At 47.1% G+C, this 15,853-nt stretch overlaps 1 protein-coding gene across 1 annotated transcript in view; it reads right to left on the reverse strand.

Moving 5' to 3' along the window:
- LOC129818367 (breakpoint cluster region protein-like) overlaps window positions 1–15,853 on the reverse strand; it is a 120,701-nt gene that overhangs the window by 33,167 nt on the left and 71,681 nt on the right. The window contains exons 3-8 of the mRNA XM_055874184.1: window positions 10,853–10,957; window positions 10,049–10,234; window positions 6,815–6,922; window positions 3,856–3,916; window positions 3,530–3,582; window positions 3,036–3,176 (exon numbers count right to left, since the gene is read on the reverse strand). Of these exons, the coding sequence (XP_055730159.1) occupies window positions 3,036–3,176; window positions 3,530–3,582; window positions 3,856–3,916; window positions 6,815–6,922; window positions 10,049–10,234; window positions 10,853–10,957 (654 nt within the window). The remainder of the gene's footprint in view (window positions 1–3,035; window positions 3,177–3,529; window positions 3,583–3,855; window positions 3,917–6,814; window positions 6,923–10,048; window positions 10,235–10,852; window positions 10,958–15,853) is intronic.

Consider the following 15,853-nt stretch of genomic DNA (forward strand, 5'->3'; position numbering starts at 1 on the left):
ACAACCCTTCTCCCTGTCACCACAACCCTTCTCCCTGTCACCACAACCCTTCTCCCTGTCACCACAACCCTTCTCCCTGTCACCACAACCCTTCTCCCTGTCATCACAACCCTTCTCCCTGTCATCACAACCCTTCTCCCTGTCATCACAACCCTTCTCCCTGTCATCACAACCCTTCTCCCTGTGATCACAACCCTTCTCCCTGTCACCACAACCCTTCTCCCTGTCATCACAACCCTTCTCCCTGTCATCACAACCCTTCTCCCTGTCATCACAACCCTTCTCACTGTCACCACAACCCTTCTCCCTGTCACCACAACCCTTCTCCCTGTCATCACAACCCTTCTCCCTGTCATCACAACCCTTCTCCCTGTCATCACAACCCTTCTCCCTGTCATCACAACCCTTCTCCCTGACCACAACCCTTCTCCCTGTCACCACAACCCTTCTCCCTGTCATCACAACCCTTCTCCCTGTCATCACAACCCTTCTCCCTGTCATCACAACCCTTCTCCCTGTCATCACAACCCTTCTCCCTGTCATCACAACCCTTCTCCCTGACCACAACCCTTCTCCCTGTCATCACAACCCTTCTCCCTGTCATCACAACCCTTCTCCCTGTCATCACAACCCTTCTCCCTGTCATCACAACCCTTCTCCCTGACCACAACCCTTCTCCCTGTCATCACAACCCTTCTCCCTGTCATCACAACCCTTCTCCCTGTCACCACAACCCTTCTCCCTGACCACAACCCTTCGCCCTGTCACCACAACCCTTCTCCCTGTCATCACAACCCTTCTCCCTGTCACCGCAACCCTTCTCCCTGTCATCACAACCCTTCTCCCTGTCATCACAACCCTTCTCCCTGTCACAACCCTTCTCCCTGTCACCACAACCCTTCTCCCTGACCACAACCCTTCTCCCTGTCATCACAACCCTTCTCCCTGTCACCACAACCCTTCTCCCTGTCATCACAACCCTTCTCCCTGTCACCACAACCCTTCTCCCTGTCATCACAACCCTTCTCCCTGTCACCACAACCCTTCTCCCTGACCACAACCCTTCTCCCTGTCACCACAACCCTTCTCCCTGTCATCACAACCCTTCTCCCTGTGATCACAACCCTTCTCCCTGTCACCACAACCCTTCTCCCTGACCACAACCCTTCTCCCTGTCATCACAACCCTTCTCCCTGACCACAACCCTTCTCCCTGTCATCACAACCCTTCTCCCTGACCACAACCCTTCTCCCTGTCACCACAACCCTTCTCCCTGTCATCACAACCCTTCTCCCTGTCATCACAACCCTTCTCCCTGTCACCACAACCCTTCTCCCTGACCACAACCCTTCTCCCTGTCACCACAACCCTTCTCCCTGTCATCACAACCCTTCTCCCTGTCATCACAACCCTTCTCCCTGTCACCACAACCCTTCTCCCTGTCATCACAACCCTTCACCCTGTCACCACAACCCTTCTCCCTGACCACAACCCTTCTCCCTGTCATCACAACCCTTCTCCCTGTCACCACAACCCTTCTCCCTGTCATCACAACCCTTCACCCTGTCACCACAACCCTTCTCCCTGACCACAACCCTTCACCCTGTCACCACAACCCTTCTCCCTGACCACAACCCTTCTCCCTGTCATCACAACCCTTCTCCCTGACCACAACCCTTCTCCCTGTCATCACAACCCTTCTCCCTGACCACAACCCCACTACTAGCTCTGATTAACCTCTGTTCAACACAGACACTCAAGACAGCGTAAGAGCCGGTCTGAAAGCAGAGCTAACAACAGGATCACTGCTATTTTGACTTAGTCCTCAACAGCTTTCACTATTTGTGGGACCGATGCACTGGAAGTCTTGTCACTTAAGCATTCTCCGGAGTAGCCGATGATTGTGGACTAAAGGCTGAAGTAGCATCGTGTCACCGGGGGAACGATAATGACCAGGCGTTCCTGTAAGACTGGAGATATCCAAGTCTTATCCAAGCCAACCCAAGTCGACTGTGTATGCGTCCCAAATGGCAACCTATTTCCTATATAGCGCACTACCCTATGGGCTCTGGTCAAAAGTTGTGCAATATAAAGGGAACAGGTTCCCTTTTGTCACGCACCCTATATTTGTGTATATGTAACATAGTAGGGTAAAGCACATGCACACCCCAGGAATATTCTCACACACTAGCTAATGCACAATATAATGAGGCCATTGATTTCCATGCACTCGTTTCATGTATCCATTATCAATATTTGATGATCAGTGTGGTCTGAGCAGACAGAGTTGCAAATGGGGATATGGGGGTAGGGGGCGGGTAAGAGGGGTGATGATGGGATGCAGTAATGACACCCCCATGTGCAGAGGGAGGAGCCTCATCATGAATATTTAATATGAACTCTCCCAGTCAGAGAGACGGGGCTCGTTATGGGGCATTACATGTCACGCCAGCTGTCAATAAACTGACATCCATTAATGTAGCACTCCCACCCGGGTCGGCAGTCTCTAGGGGGAAGATGTGGGGTTGTACCACTCCCACCCAGGTCGGCAGTCTCTAGGGGGAAGATGTGGGGTTGGAGAGATGGAGATACAGCACAGAGAGCAGACACTAGGGTTCCTAATAGGCATGCGCAGGGGATTCTGTATTATTACCATATTTGGGCATAGATTGCGTTTGACACCGTATTAGATCATCCCATACAGCCCTGACAATGACTACCGGGTCGTTGTCAAGGCAGGGCAAGGTCAATCTACCAGTGTTGGGTTACTGATCAATGACGTAATACCATACCCGCAGCATAGACCTAGAATTACATAACGGTCCCACTTCTACCCTATGGCCCAAAGCCAAAAAGCTCTGCTATAGTCTATTGATTAAGAACATCCAACAACACAAAAATACAGCAGAGCTCTGGATCCGTATTCATAAAGCATCTCAGAATTGGAGTGCTGATCAGGTGCCCACTGTCAATGTAATCGTATTTGTTTATTACCGAAAAAGCCCAAACTATCCCAGATCCGCACTGCTCCTCACCTCTCCCTTCTTGATAGTCATGGACTGGCGTCTGGGCGTGGTTTCCTCATTGATGCTGGACAGGAAGTTCTGGGAGATGCGGAGTGCGTCCTGTAGCAGGGGGTGGTCTGGGTGGCTGGAGGGTGTGTGCTTCAGCAGGTCCTACAGGCACACCCACAGACACACAGTTACCGTGTGTTACAGAGACAGTCTTGAAACACACCCACAGACACATAGTTACCGTGTGTTACAGAGACAGTCTTGAAACACACCCACAGACACACAGTTACCGTGTGTTACAGAGACAGTTTTGAAACACAACCACAGACACACAGTTACCGTGTGTTACAGAGACAGTCTTTAAACACACCCACAGACACACAGTTACCGTGTGTTACAGAGAGAGTCTTTAAACATCCTGAGGTGTGAGGTTCACAGAGTTACCAGTACATACAAAAAGAGCAGGAGAATAAACAAAAAGCAAGCTGTGTGTTTTGGGGCTGCCTTATACTCACATGCAGTACCAGGGTGCTACGAGTAACTCTGTCCACTGGTTTGTACAGGAGAGCTTTGGGAGAGAAAGGAGAGACAGCAGCATGAGCTACAACACAGCCCCTCCAACTAGGTCAGAGCACTATGACATGACACTAGTCAAATAAGTGCTGTTACTAAAAATGAGCCAGTCTATTTTTCTGTGGCAGTGATTTAGGCTGCGTCCCAAATGGTAGCCTATTCCCTATATAGTGCACTACTTTTGACCAGAGTAGTCAGAAGTATAAGACTATATAGGGTGCCATTTCAGACACAAGTTAAATGTTCAGTTATACTGTTGGCTACTTACTCTCCAGAGAGTTCTTGGCTGACTGATCCTTCAAGTCCTTGGTGCTCCTCACCTTGAGGTTCTGTAGGGACACAGAATGAGTGAACAGTGGACAACATTACACAGAGGAAAACCTGATGCTGATCAACATACAACCAATATGGTGCTGGCAAATGATAATGACAGCCTGGCCCCTTGGCCTGATGTAGTGCTTCATGTCTTATATAGTCTGTCCCAAATGGCACAGTATTCCCTATATATAGTAGTGCACTACTTCTGATCAGAGCCCTGCGGGCCTTGGTCAAAAGTAGTACACTATAAATGGAATAGGGTGCCATTTGGGATGCAGAAGCCCAGCAGTAATGACACAGACACACTCTCCTCAGCCTAACTCCTAATTCAACGTATCCTGCACCCAATAAGCCATCATCAGCATTTTTTCCACAGTCACGTTCAGATGGCAGAGAGACATGCATCATTACATATCCCATTAAAAACACTGAATGATTTATTCTCTGCCTCAAATCCAGTCACCATCTTAAAGGGATTTCTCAGGATTTTGGAAATGAGGCCCTTTATCTACTTCCCCAGAGTCAGATGAACTCGTGGATGAAAAAGTTTTTTATTTGTGTGCAGTTTGAAGGAAGTTGGTAACTAGTGCAACCAAGTCTATAGTATCTGCTAGCTAGTCAGTTAAGAACAAATTCTTATTTTACAATGATGGCTAGGAACAGTGGGTTAACTGCCTTGTTCCTGGGCAGAAGGACAGATTTTTACCTTGTCAGCTCAGGGATTCAATCTAGCAACCTTTCGGTTACTGGCCCAACGCTCTAACCACTAGACTTCCTGCCGCCATCATCCCGAAGTATCGTGACTACATACAGACTTTAATCCAAAATATCTGTACAAAATAAGCCCTTAAAAAAACTGCTAGTCAAGAGATCGTAGTGAAATTTGATTATTTAACGCATTCACACCTGTAGCCTGATAAGCAATGAAGCGTTTCACCACGTGTAACCCCAGCTTCGTACATCATCGTCTAAACTGTTTCTCCTTGCCTTGTCATTATGCTTCTCTGTTCAGGCAATTACACTTCCTATCTGAGAGAGACGTTCTTCCACTAGCATGGCTGGGCCCTTCAGGCTACTGTAAAGCTCTGTTTTGGGGATAAATGAATATATTAGCCTGTCATGGTTCATCTGCACATAGGTAAGATTGAGTGCATTTCCATACTCCAGGGTTTCTAACATTGGCCGCCGGGGACTCAGACAGCAACCAGAAACCCAAGAAAATATTTCCCACCACCTCCCTCTGCATTGGTTCCACATCACTGCAGAACACACAGATCGCAGACACACAGGCAGGCAGGCAGGCAGGCAGGCAGGCAGGCAGGCAAAACAGTATAATAATAATACAATTCAAGTGTGTGTTCTAATGGCAATCAGAGGCGTCATGCCCATAGGGGGCAGAATGACACAGGCCCCCTCAGATTTGATTTGATTTTAACTGCCGGTGATGGGCAGGACTCACAGGAGGTATATTTGAAAATTGTATCAAGCTATGTAGCATACTGATTCCTTCTTGATTAATATATCAAATTAAAACGTTTTGTTGTTTCTATGTAGTACTAGCCAGCTAAATAGGTTCCCAATCTCCCAACTAGCTACCAAGCCATTTCAGGTTTGAGTAACTTATCTAACTATCTTAGCTGACATGCCTACTGGCAAGGTTGCTAGATTTGAGAAAAGTAAGCAATTACTAAATGTACTGAATAAGACTCACATTCCTTTCAATCTTTTACCCAGATTTTAGCAGAGCTGCAGAGAAGCATATCTAGGGTCGCAGTTGTACTAAACTCCTAAGGCATAAAAGTTCTTCAAGAATCAATTTGCATCATTCATCAAAATGACAATTGAACAGGTAATGTGGTATGCTTAGATAACCTATGCAGAAAAATATAATAAAAAATAAAATAAAAATTGAATTAGGCATAATGATTATGGCTCTAGACTGCAGGAAAATGCTGTTTCAGGTGTTTGAAAAATGCTAAATTCTCCACCGTCCATCTATCCATCCACACGTACTTCATGCACCCTCTAAAATAATGGGTTCATGACGCCCCTGAGGGCAATGATTGTGAAATTGTGTGGGTGGTGGCGGTGAAGGGGTTTGTGGGTAAAACAAATAGAATAAAGTTGTTGAGTTTGATACCCCACTGTCCTCTTTACACGAGTAGATGTGAAATGTTCTCCCAACGATTTTCCCTGTGTGCTTAATGGCCCACTTTCACAGTCTCCAACCATCCTCTCTGTCTGTCTCGCTACGCAGCGTGGCAGAGTGACCTGGGGCTGGGCCACAAAGCCGCTTCCTAAGAGCTGGAGAAGGAGCTACTTTCCTCTCAGGAGGAGAGAGATTGAAGAGAAACATTTATTTTCAAGCTGTCACTTTGAGGATGTGGGAGGCTGAGTGTGTTCATATAATGTTAGTGGAGGATGTTTCTTCCTTCCCACCCATATCCCATCACCCCATCTCCAAAACAAGAGGTGTACCCCCTAGCCCCCATAGTCAAGATGAAAGGACAAAACCTATCTAGACCAGTAGTCATTATCTCCTTGCTTCCATACCTGCTCCACTCGCTCCCTTCCTCCTTCTCTCACCTCCCTGTCCCCTGTCCTCCCATACCTCCTGTCTCCTCTCCTCCCTCCCTCACCTCCCTGTCCCCTCTCCTCACATACCTCCCTGTCCCCTCTCCTCCCATACCTCCGTGTCTCCTCTCCTCCCTCCCTCCTTCACCTCCCTGTCCCCACTCCTCCCATACCTCCCCCTCTCCTCTCCTCCCTCCTTCCCTCACCTCCCATACCTCCCTGTCTCCTCTCCCCCCTCCCTCACCTCACTGTCCCCTCTCCTCCCATACCTCCCTGTCTTCTCTCCTCCCTCCCTCCCATACCACCCCATCTACCTCCGTGCCAGTTCCCATTACCTCAGAGATTTCAGCAAACTGCGTGTTGGCCTGACAGCACTTCTCAGCCGTCTCCACAGCAACCTCGTAGTTGTCCACAAAGGCCCGGTAAACTCCCAGCTGGCTGGCCTGTCGAACGGACGGGGAGGGTGCGAGAGAGGACAAAATACAAAAGCCACATTAAAACACAGTCACCACTTTCCATAGCCCATATTTACCCAAACAGGCCTTCTGTTTGCATTGCTGTTTTGGGGGAAGAAGGACATGTTGGCATAATCACAACATGAGAAATGACAGCTACAACCCAACAACAGAGTTCACCATAATGAGTGGAGAAAAAAAACTAAGTATTTGGGACACAGTTCGACAGACGGGCAATGTCATCATCGCCACAGGAAACACCAGCGTTTCCGTGGCGCAGTCCCGGCCTACGGCTGTTGCCATGGTAGCGGCGGAGTGGAGGCCTACGCTGGGGTGAGTAATGAGTGTCCTGGGTAACAGTTGCTGTAAAAACACATTTGAAAATCTCATTCAGCCGTCCTAACTCCTTGAAACTCTGCCCGTCAGTAACACTATGCATCTCCTTAGCGCTCAACTGCCCAATCCATTCTCCCGAATACAAGCCTGACAGCAATGGATGAAGAGGGGGTAGAGTGTGTAATGAAGAGAGAGGGGGCAACTGAGGCAAACGCAAAAATGTTTTACACACACGCACGCACCAACACATGTACGAACACACACACACAGCTACACACACAGCACCAAGGTAGCTTAGTGTGCCCCTGAAGAATAGTCTACAAGAACACAGTGCTCAGGACACAATATGCTTCTCTAGCACTGGTCCATCTGCACCTGCTCATCAGTATCTCCAGGTCATTGTACGTAGATGACAGATAGCAGGCTGCCAGAACCTGTTCCTAAAAACCCTCTCCTCTCTTTACTTTCTAGCATCACCTATGAGCTCATCCCATTCCCATTATCATCCTGGTGTGACCCCTGACCTTTACAGTATTTCCTGTCCCCTGGTGTCACGCTGAGACAATCGATTTTGTCCCACAGTCGAAAGAAACCCACGTTTTTCCAGGAGCTGCTAGAAGTTGAGGCGGTAAGCAATTTTCCCCACCAAGCAATCCTATCCCCACTGCGTCTGAGTCCTACCCCGGGCCAGAATAAATCTGCACCACAGTGGACAGGAATTCAGAGCGTGACAATCCCACTATGGGCGGGGAGGAGCCGGAATGGCGGTAATAGCGCTGCAGACATGGAGCAGTTGGAGCCGTTCGACACAGTTGCTGGCTGGCTGTAAGGTGACGTAAGATGATGAGTGTAACCGCATGGTTGGGATGCTTTTCTTATCTAGCACAGACTGGGAGGAAGATGTCATCAACAGCACAAGAATGGACTCATAACATGCACTGTATGTCGGTGTACATATTGTATACTTTGTGTGTAAAGATGCTACAGTATTACTCTTGAAATTCACCATTCATATGCACCTATCCTAGATTAAGAAAATGGCAGTCTCCATGGTGTATTCATAGACCTAGTATATAAGAAACAGCAGAGAGGACTGTACCATTAGGGGAAAACAGTACAGTGTATTATTTAGCCCCATTTTGGGGCTTTAAAGGAGTGTAAGAATACTTCTCTCTTGACACCAGCTCTCATAACCTGTCATTAACCTTTTTTCAGTTTTTCCCCCCTTCTTTCTGGTAGTGATGAGCTGTTACTTTTCCTCCGGCTGCCTGTCTGTTACAGAGACTTCACAGACAGGGGGAGACAGCTCTATCAGAGAGACTCAGCCTAAATCTGCTAGCTGCTCCCCTCACCCACTCTCCTCCCTCCTCTCCTCTCTTCTCATCCTTTCTTGCTCCCCTCCTCCACCCTAAATGGCTGTCATGTAAGGAGAGTTTTCCTGCGGTGTTGGCGTCTTCTTCCCCTGATGTCTGGCGAGAGGAATTGGGGGAAAGATGTATTTTGGTATGAGGGAGATAAAGAGATTGATAGAGAAAGAACTAACAGACTGCTCCTCTACTGTAGCCTACAACCTGTGAATCCATATTGCTCCTCTACTGTAGCCTACAACCTGTGAATCCATATTGCTCCTCTACTGTAGCCTACAACCTGTGAATCCATATTGCTCCTCTACTGTAGCCTACAACCTGTGAATCCATATTGCTCCTCTACTGTAGCCTACAACCTGTGAATCCATATTGCTCCTCTACTATAGCCTACAACCTGTGAATCCATATTGCTCCTCTACTGTAGCCTACAACCTGTGAATCCATATTGCTCCTCTACTGTAGCCTACAACCTGTGAATCCATATTGCTCCTCTACTGTAGCCTACAACCTGTGAATCCATATTGCTCCTCTTTCAACGCTTGTCTGCTGGGAGACGCAAAACGCAGCCGTTGATGCCACTGCTTATCACATAACAGACACAGACAAGAGAGGTGGAGGAGAAAAACGAACAATTAATAAATAAATGCGGAAAAGGATTCCGGCGTGTGCCGCCCTGACAGTATAACAGACAAATGAAATAGTCATTGTTCAGGCCTCCGGGGAGAGCGGGCTTTGTGAAGATAATAGGAGGGAAGAGAGAAAGAAAAGTCCCCCATCGCTCAGTGTATGGCACTATTTATAGGCTGCTTCTTAGAGACAGAGAGCACACAGTGTAACATTAGTCTCAGAGCTCCCTGGGTAGAAAAGACAGCATTGTGACACTCTACTTCTTCATGTGCACTGTCCTCGTACACACAGCAATCATGACAGGCTAGACTCAGGCTCTACTTCTGCAGTCACTGCATGAGCATTAGGGGGATAAACAAGTGGTTAATTCAGGGTTAATTGACCCGTTGTGAACATGATGAAATGGGCCCAGTCAGTACAGGTTTGGCTCTGGCCTCCGTGGCAGAAGCTTTCGGGTCAGGAAGAGAGGGACTATTCCATCTGTCCCTAAAATAAGTTGCACCTCATGAGGTTGATCAATGTGATTTGATTTAACATTTCTTCCATTCAGAGTACGGATGCTGCTGTGAGCTATGACACAGAGCCACACAGAACCACAGGCAGACTAATGCATAAGGGTCCTGCCTGTGTTAATGCATAAGGGTCCTGTGTCATTCTGAATGAGGCTCATGATGTCATGTTGCCATGCAGCCAGGTCCAGGGAGGGAGTCCTCTGTCATCCTGAGTCAGGCTCCAGGCTCCCACAGACACAGGGCAGGGGCGCATCCCAGTCTTATGACCTCACCTGTTTCTGGAAGAGGTCCCCCACGCGCTGGTGGTGGCTCCACTGCTGCACCCGGGGAAGCAGGCTGTCGTAGAACTCCTTGTGGACCTCGTAAAGCTCGGGCACTTTGAAGAAGATGGTCTCGATCTGGGGGATGGTCAGCACTGGCTGGGACGTGGTGGCTGCTGCCTTCAGAGGCTTCATAGGCTGAGAGAACAGGTGAGAGAGAGAGAGAGAGAAAGAGAGAGAGAGAGAGAGAGAGTTTGTACTGTGTGTGCACGTGTATGTGTCACACCCTGGCCTTAGTATTCTTTGTTTTCTTTATTATTTTAGTTAGGTCAGGGTGTGACATGGGGAATGTTTGTGTTTTATCGGTTTTGGTGGTTATATGGTAAAGGGGGTGTTGGGTGTAGTGTATGGGTTTGTGTTGAGTGTATGTGTCAGGCTGTGTCTATGTTGGGTGTAGTTGTCTAGGAGAGTCTATGGTTGCCTGAATGGGTTCCCAATTAGAGACAGCTGATTTCTGTTGTCTCTGATTGGGAGCCATATTTAAGGTAGCCATAGGCTTTCGTTTGATGTGGGTAATTGTCTATGTTATACGTTTGTAGCCTGTGTGTGCACTACGCTTTATTAGCTTCACGGTCGTTTATTGTTTTGGTTAGTTCGTAAGTGTTTTTGTTTCGTTTTGCCTTCTTCTAAAATAAAAGAAGATGGCTTATTTTCTAAATGCTGCGTTTTGGTCCGTCAATCCTCCACACGATCGTGACAGTATGTGATACATAGAGCACTCATGGAAAGTCCTGTGTGTGTGTTCCAGCCTCTCACCAGTAGCAGTGCCTCCAGGTGGCTGAGGTAGGTCTCCTCGCTGGCTAGGATCCCAGACAGAACCCACTTCCTCATCTCCAGGCCTTTCTCTAGGTCCAACTCCGTCTGCAACAAACACAGGAAACGACTATGAAAAAATGCCCACACAAGTACTGTACAGACAATGCAAACAAAGCATGACCATTAGTCTGATGACAACAAAGTAGAGGGTAGAAAGAGGAGCTTTACAGTGCCTTCAGAAAGTATTCATACTCCATGATTTATTCCACATTTTGTTGTGTTACAACATGAATTCAAAACATGATTAAAAAAAAACACAAAACCCCTACACACAAAACCACATAATGACAAAGTGAAAACATGTTTTTGGAAATGTTTGCAAATTTATTGAATTAGAATTCCAAAAATATCTAATTTACAAAAGTTAGAATTACCTTTGGCAGTGATTACAGCCGTGAGCCTTTCTGGGTAAGTTTCTAAGAGCTTTGCACACCTGGATTGTACAATATTTGCCCATTATTCTTTTGAAAATTATTCAAGCTCTGTCATATTGGTTGTTGATCATTGCTAGACAACCATTTTCAGGTCTTACTATAGATTTTCAAGCAGATTTAAGTCAAAACTGTAACTTGGCCACTCAGGAACATTCACTGTCTTCTTGATAAGCAACTCCAGTGTAGATTTGGCATTGTGTTTAAGGTTATTGTCCTGCTGAAAGGTGAATTCGTCTCCCAGTGTCTGGTGGAAAGCAGACTGAACCAGGTTTTCCTCTTGGATTTTGCCTGTGCTTAGCTCCATATAGAGAGTGGTACTCAGTAATGTGTTGTATTGGATTTTCCCCAAACATAACGCTTCCTATTAAGGACAAAAAGTGAAATGCTATATCACATTTTTTGCAGTATTACTTTAGTGCCTTGTTGCAAACAGGATGCAAACCTCCCTGGTCTTTGTGGTGAAATCTGTATTTGAAATTCACTGCTCGACTGAGGGACTTTACAGATGATTGTATGTGTGGAGTACAGAGATGAGGTAGTCATTCAGAATTCATGTTAAACACTATTATTGCACACAGAGTTAGTCCATGCAACATATTATGTGACTTGCTAAGCACATTTTTACTCCTTAACGTTAGGCTTGCCTAACCAGGCACAAAGTGGTTGAATACTTATTGACTCAAGCCATTTCAGCTTTACATTTTTTATTAATTTGTAAAAATGTTGAAAAACATAATTCCACTTTGAATCTGAATTTAATCATGTTTAAATTCAGGCTGTAACAACAACAACATGTGGAAAAGGTCAAGGGGTGTGACTACCTTCTGAAGGCGCTAATAAACGCTGTGGTCTAAAATACAGGAAGCGTAGTGGTTAAGAGCAGTAACCCGAAAGGCCGCTGGTTCGAATCCCCGAGTCGACTAGGTATAAAATCTGTTGATGGCCTCCCGAGTGGCGCAGTGGTCTAAGGCACTGCATCGCAGTGCTAGCTGTGCCACCAGAGACTCTGGGTTCGAGCCCAGGCTCTGTCTCAGCTGGCCGCGACCGGGAGGTCCGGGTTAGGGAGGGTTTGGCCGGCAGGGATATCCTTGTCTCATCGCGCACTAGCGACTCCCGTGGCAGGCCGGGCGCAGTGCACACTGACCAGGTCACTAGGTGTACGGTGTCTCCGCCGACACATTGGTGCGGTTGGCCTCTGGGTTGGATGCGCGTTGTGTGAAGAAGCAGTGTGGCTTGGTTGGGTTGTGTTTCGGAGGACGCATGGCTCTCTACCTTTGCCTCTCCCGAGTCCGTACGGGAGTTGCAGCGATGAGACAAGACAGCGATGATACAAGACTACTACCAATTGGATACCATGAAATTGGGGAGAAAAAGGGGTAAAAAAAAATAAATAATGAAAATCTGTTGATGTGCCCTTGAGCAAGGCAAAACCTCACTAGAGAGTAACAACATTCAACATGCGGCCGATGGAAATCTTTGGGCCGTCTAGCCTAACCAAGGAACCTAAAATAACTCTGGCAGTCAGTATTTCCCATGGGATGTAGGTTGCTCTCTTAAAATGGCCAAGACAGAGGACAGGCATGGCAGGAGGTGTAGCTAACCCTCAGGCTACAGGACAGAGGAGATGAGAGACAGAGAGCAGAGCAGGCCATGGCTGGGCCAGGTAGGCAGGCCCTCTCCTGGGTCTGGGATATCCAACCCAGACGTCTGGTTCACTAAGCTGAACTAAAGCTATCTGTATCCAGCTATTTCAGAGCACAACCTGGGGCTCCTTGGAATGAGAGACACTGAGTGGAGGGAGGGAGGGGTAAACACAATGCTCCCTCAGGTATGGGGCCTCTGTCTGTCTGTCTGTCTGTCTGTCTGTCTGTGTGTGTGTGTGTGTGTGTGTGTGTGTGTGTGTGTGTGTGTGTGTGTGTGTGTGTGTGTGTGTGTGTTTCCCCATGCCAGACGGGCGCACTCCAAGTATCAAGTATTTCCCCATGCCAGACGGGCGCACTCTCACTTCTATATCGTCAGAGTGAGAGAGAGTGAGTGGAAAACAATTTATTTACAAATGCCATAGGAGAAATAATAAGTCCCCACATGTAGAAATGCAGGCTGAAATGAATTATAGAATGTGATCATGTCCTGTGTGTGTGTGTTTAATGGGGGTTAAATGAGCCTTAAACTCCTGCCTCCATGGCCACTGAACAGGTAGTGGAAGCAGCAGATGTCAGTAAGAGTCTCAGTGGAACTACAGGGGTCCCGACTCACTGATGGAATCCATCACCTAGAGGTCTGTGCTGTGGACTCCATTACCCCATATGTCTGTGCTGTGCATCGCTCTGCTTCTTATACAACAAGCCGTTTCTGCTTCCATACTAGAGGAGAGTGTTAGAAGAGAAGAGAATATGAAGCCTTTCTAAGTGACAACAGTATGTACCGTTGGATGTTTGGAACAGCTACATGTCTGACAGATGACTGACCACCGATCTCACCTGAAGAAGATCAACAGATTGAATCTAATATTTTTCTGATGTGCGTTGAATCTTTATCTAACCCTGTAGGCCAGACAGGGCGAAAGCCTGAGGGACACTGCTTGATAACAGAAATGATCAGATAAAAGTGAATGAAAGAGAAAATGAATGTGAAACCTCTCAGAGATATAATGGGCCCAGCCAGCCCACGCTTCCATTGTGGAGGTGAGCTAGCGTGGATCCATTCATTGCTCAGCCCCAGACTCTCCTTCTCAGGGGACCCATCGCATCTCCAGACTATCATCTTTTATTTATCGCCGTAGCAACAACTAATGAGCCCCTCTCAGAATTCAGATGTGTAGAGACAGAGGGAGTCTGGTTCTGGGCCTATAACTCAGCTTATCACTCCAACACTGTGTGTGTGTGTGTGTGTGTGTGTGTGTGTGTGTGTGTGTGTGTGTGTGTGTGTGTGTGTGTGTGTGTGTGTGTGTGTGTGTGTGTGTGTGTGTGTACGTGCATGCCTGATTTAAAAAAAAAAAGGGGAAGCGTGTGTGCGGGCATGCATAGTAAAGAATCTGTATGGGAAGCACCCACCCAAAGTCAGTCTACAGTAACTGTGTGTACCTTGACTTCATGTATCATTGCCTAAACACAAGCTAAATACCACATGGATGGATTCATGATCACTACTGATTTGTTTAAGTAGGTCTAAGTCTAATTGCTCTGTGGAAATACACCATAAGACATAGCAACAGTTATTATCGTGTATGTAAGTAGATGGCCTAATAACTGAGGACATTGCAAGAAACGTTCAAAGCCAGGTAGGAGGCGATTGTGGGCGGCGAAGCGCGTCACGTTTTATATAACTCCCGTTTACTTTCATTTCTCATATTTCTTCTGAACATCAACATCATCCCTCTCTATCCCTGAAGCGTTAATGAGACCGTTTCTCTTCTCTCTCTCTTCTCTCTGTTCCCAAAATACTCGGTGTAATGTGAAATCTAAACATCTCTGAATAATCTTGTTCTCTAAAGGAGTGAGTTATTGTACTGTAATACTTTCCAAGATTCTGGGGAGATAGCGTGATCAAACAGTGGTGACTCACTCTGATGACATCAAAATGCTGTGTGGGCGAGCTGCTGAACCCGGGGGGTATCAAGGACGGACGGACGGACAGACGGAATCAAGGACGGACATCATTGCATTTTGGAGACGAATACTGAAAAACAAGTGTGCACAAATCTGTCTATGTGTGGTGCTGCTGTGTGGATTTTGAGTGTAATATTTTTAGCTTGCCTAGTTTAAAAATAAGGTTAAATAAATCCCCACAAATAAATAAAAAAATTGCTGGAGCTGTCTCTCTGCTAACACTACAGTAACAGGTTTACTCAGGGAGCGGGCCTCTAAATACAGGAGTTTACTCAGGGAGTGGGCCTCTAAATACAGGAGTTTACTCAGGGAGTGGGCCTCTAAATACAGGAGTTTACTCAGGGAGTGGGCCTCTAAATACAGGGGTTTACTCAGGGAGTGGGCCTCTAAATACAGGAGTTTACTCAGGGAGTGGCCCTCTAAGTACAGGGGTTTATTCAGGGAGTGGGCCTCTAAATACAGAAGTTTACTCAGGAGTGGGCCTCTAAATACAGGAGTTTACTCAGGGAGTGGGCCTCTAAATACAGGAGTTTACTCAGGGAGTGGGCCTCTAAATACAGGGGTTTTCTCAAGGAGTGGCCTCTAAATACAGGGGTTTATTCAGGGAGTGGGCCTCTAAATACAGGGGTTTATTCAGGGAGTGGGCCTCTAAATACAGGGGTTTTCTCAGGGAGTGGGCCTCTAAATACAGGGGTTTTCTCAGGGAGTGGGCCTCTAAATACAGGAGTTTACTCAGGGAGTGGGCCTCTAAATACAGGAGTTTACTCAGGGAGTGGGCCTCTAAATACAGGGATTTACTCAGGGAGTGGGCCTCTAAATACAGGGGTTTACTCAGGGAGTGGGCCTCTAAATATAGGAGTTTGCTCAGCAAATGTCACTCAATCCCTGCAATACCAAAT

This window comes from Salvelinus fontinalis, chromosome 21 (assembly GCF_029448725.1).
Source record: "Salvelinus fontinalis isolate EN_2023a chromosome 21, ASM2944872v1, whole genome shotgun sequence".
Lineage (NCBI taxonomy): Eukaryota > Metazoa > Chordata > Actinopteri > Salmoniformes > Salmonidae > Salvelinus > Salvelinus fontinalis.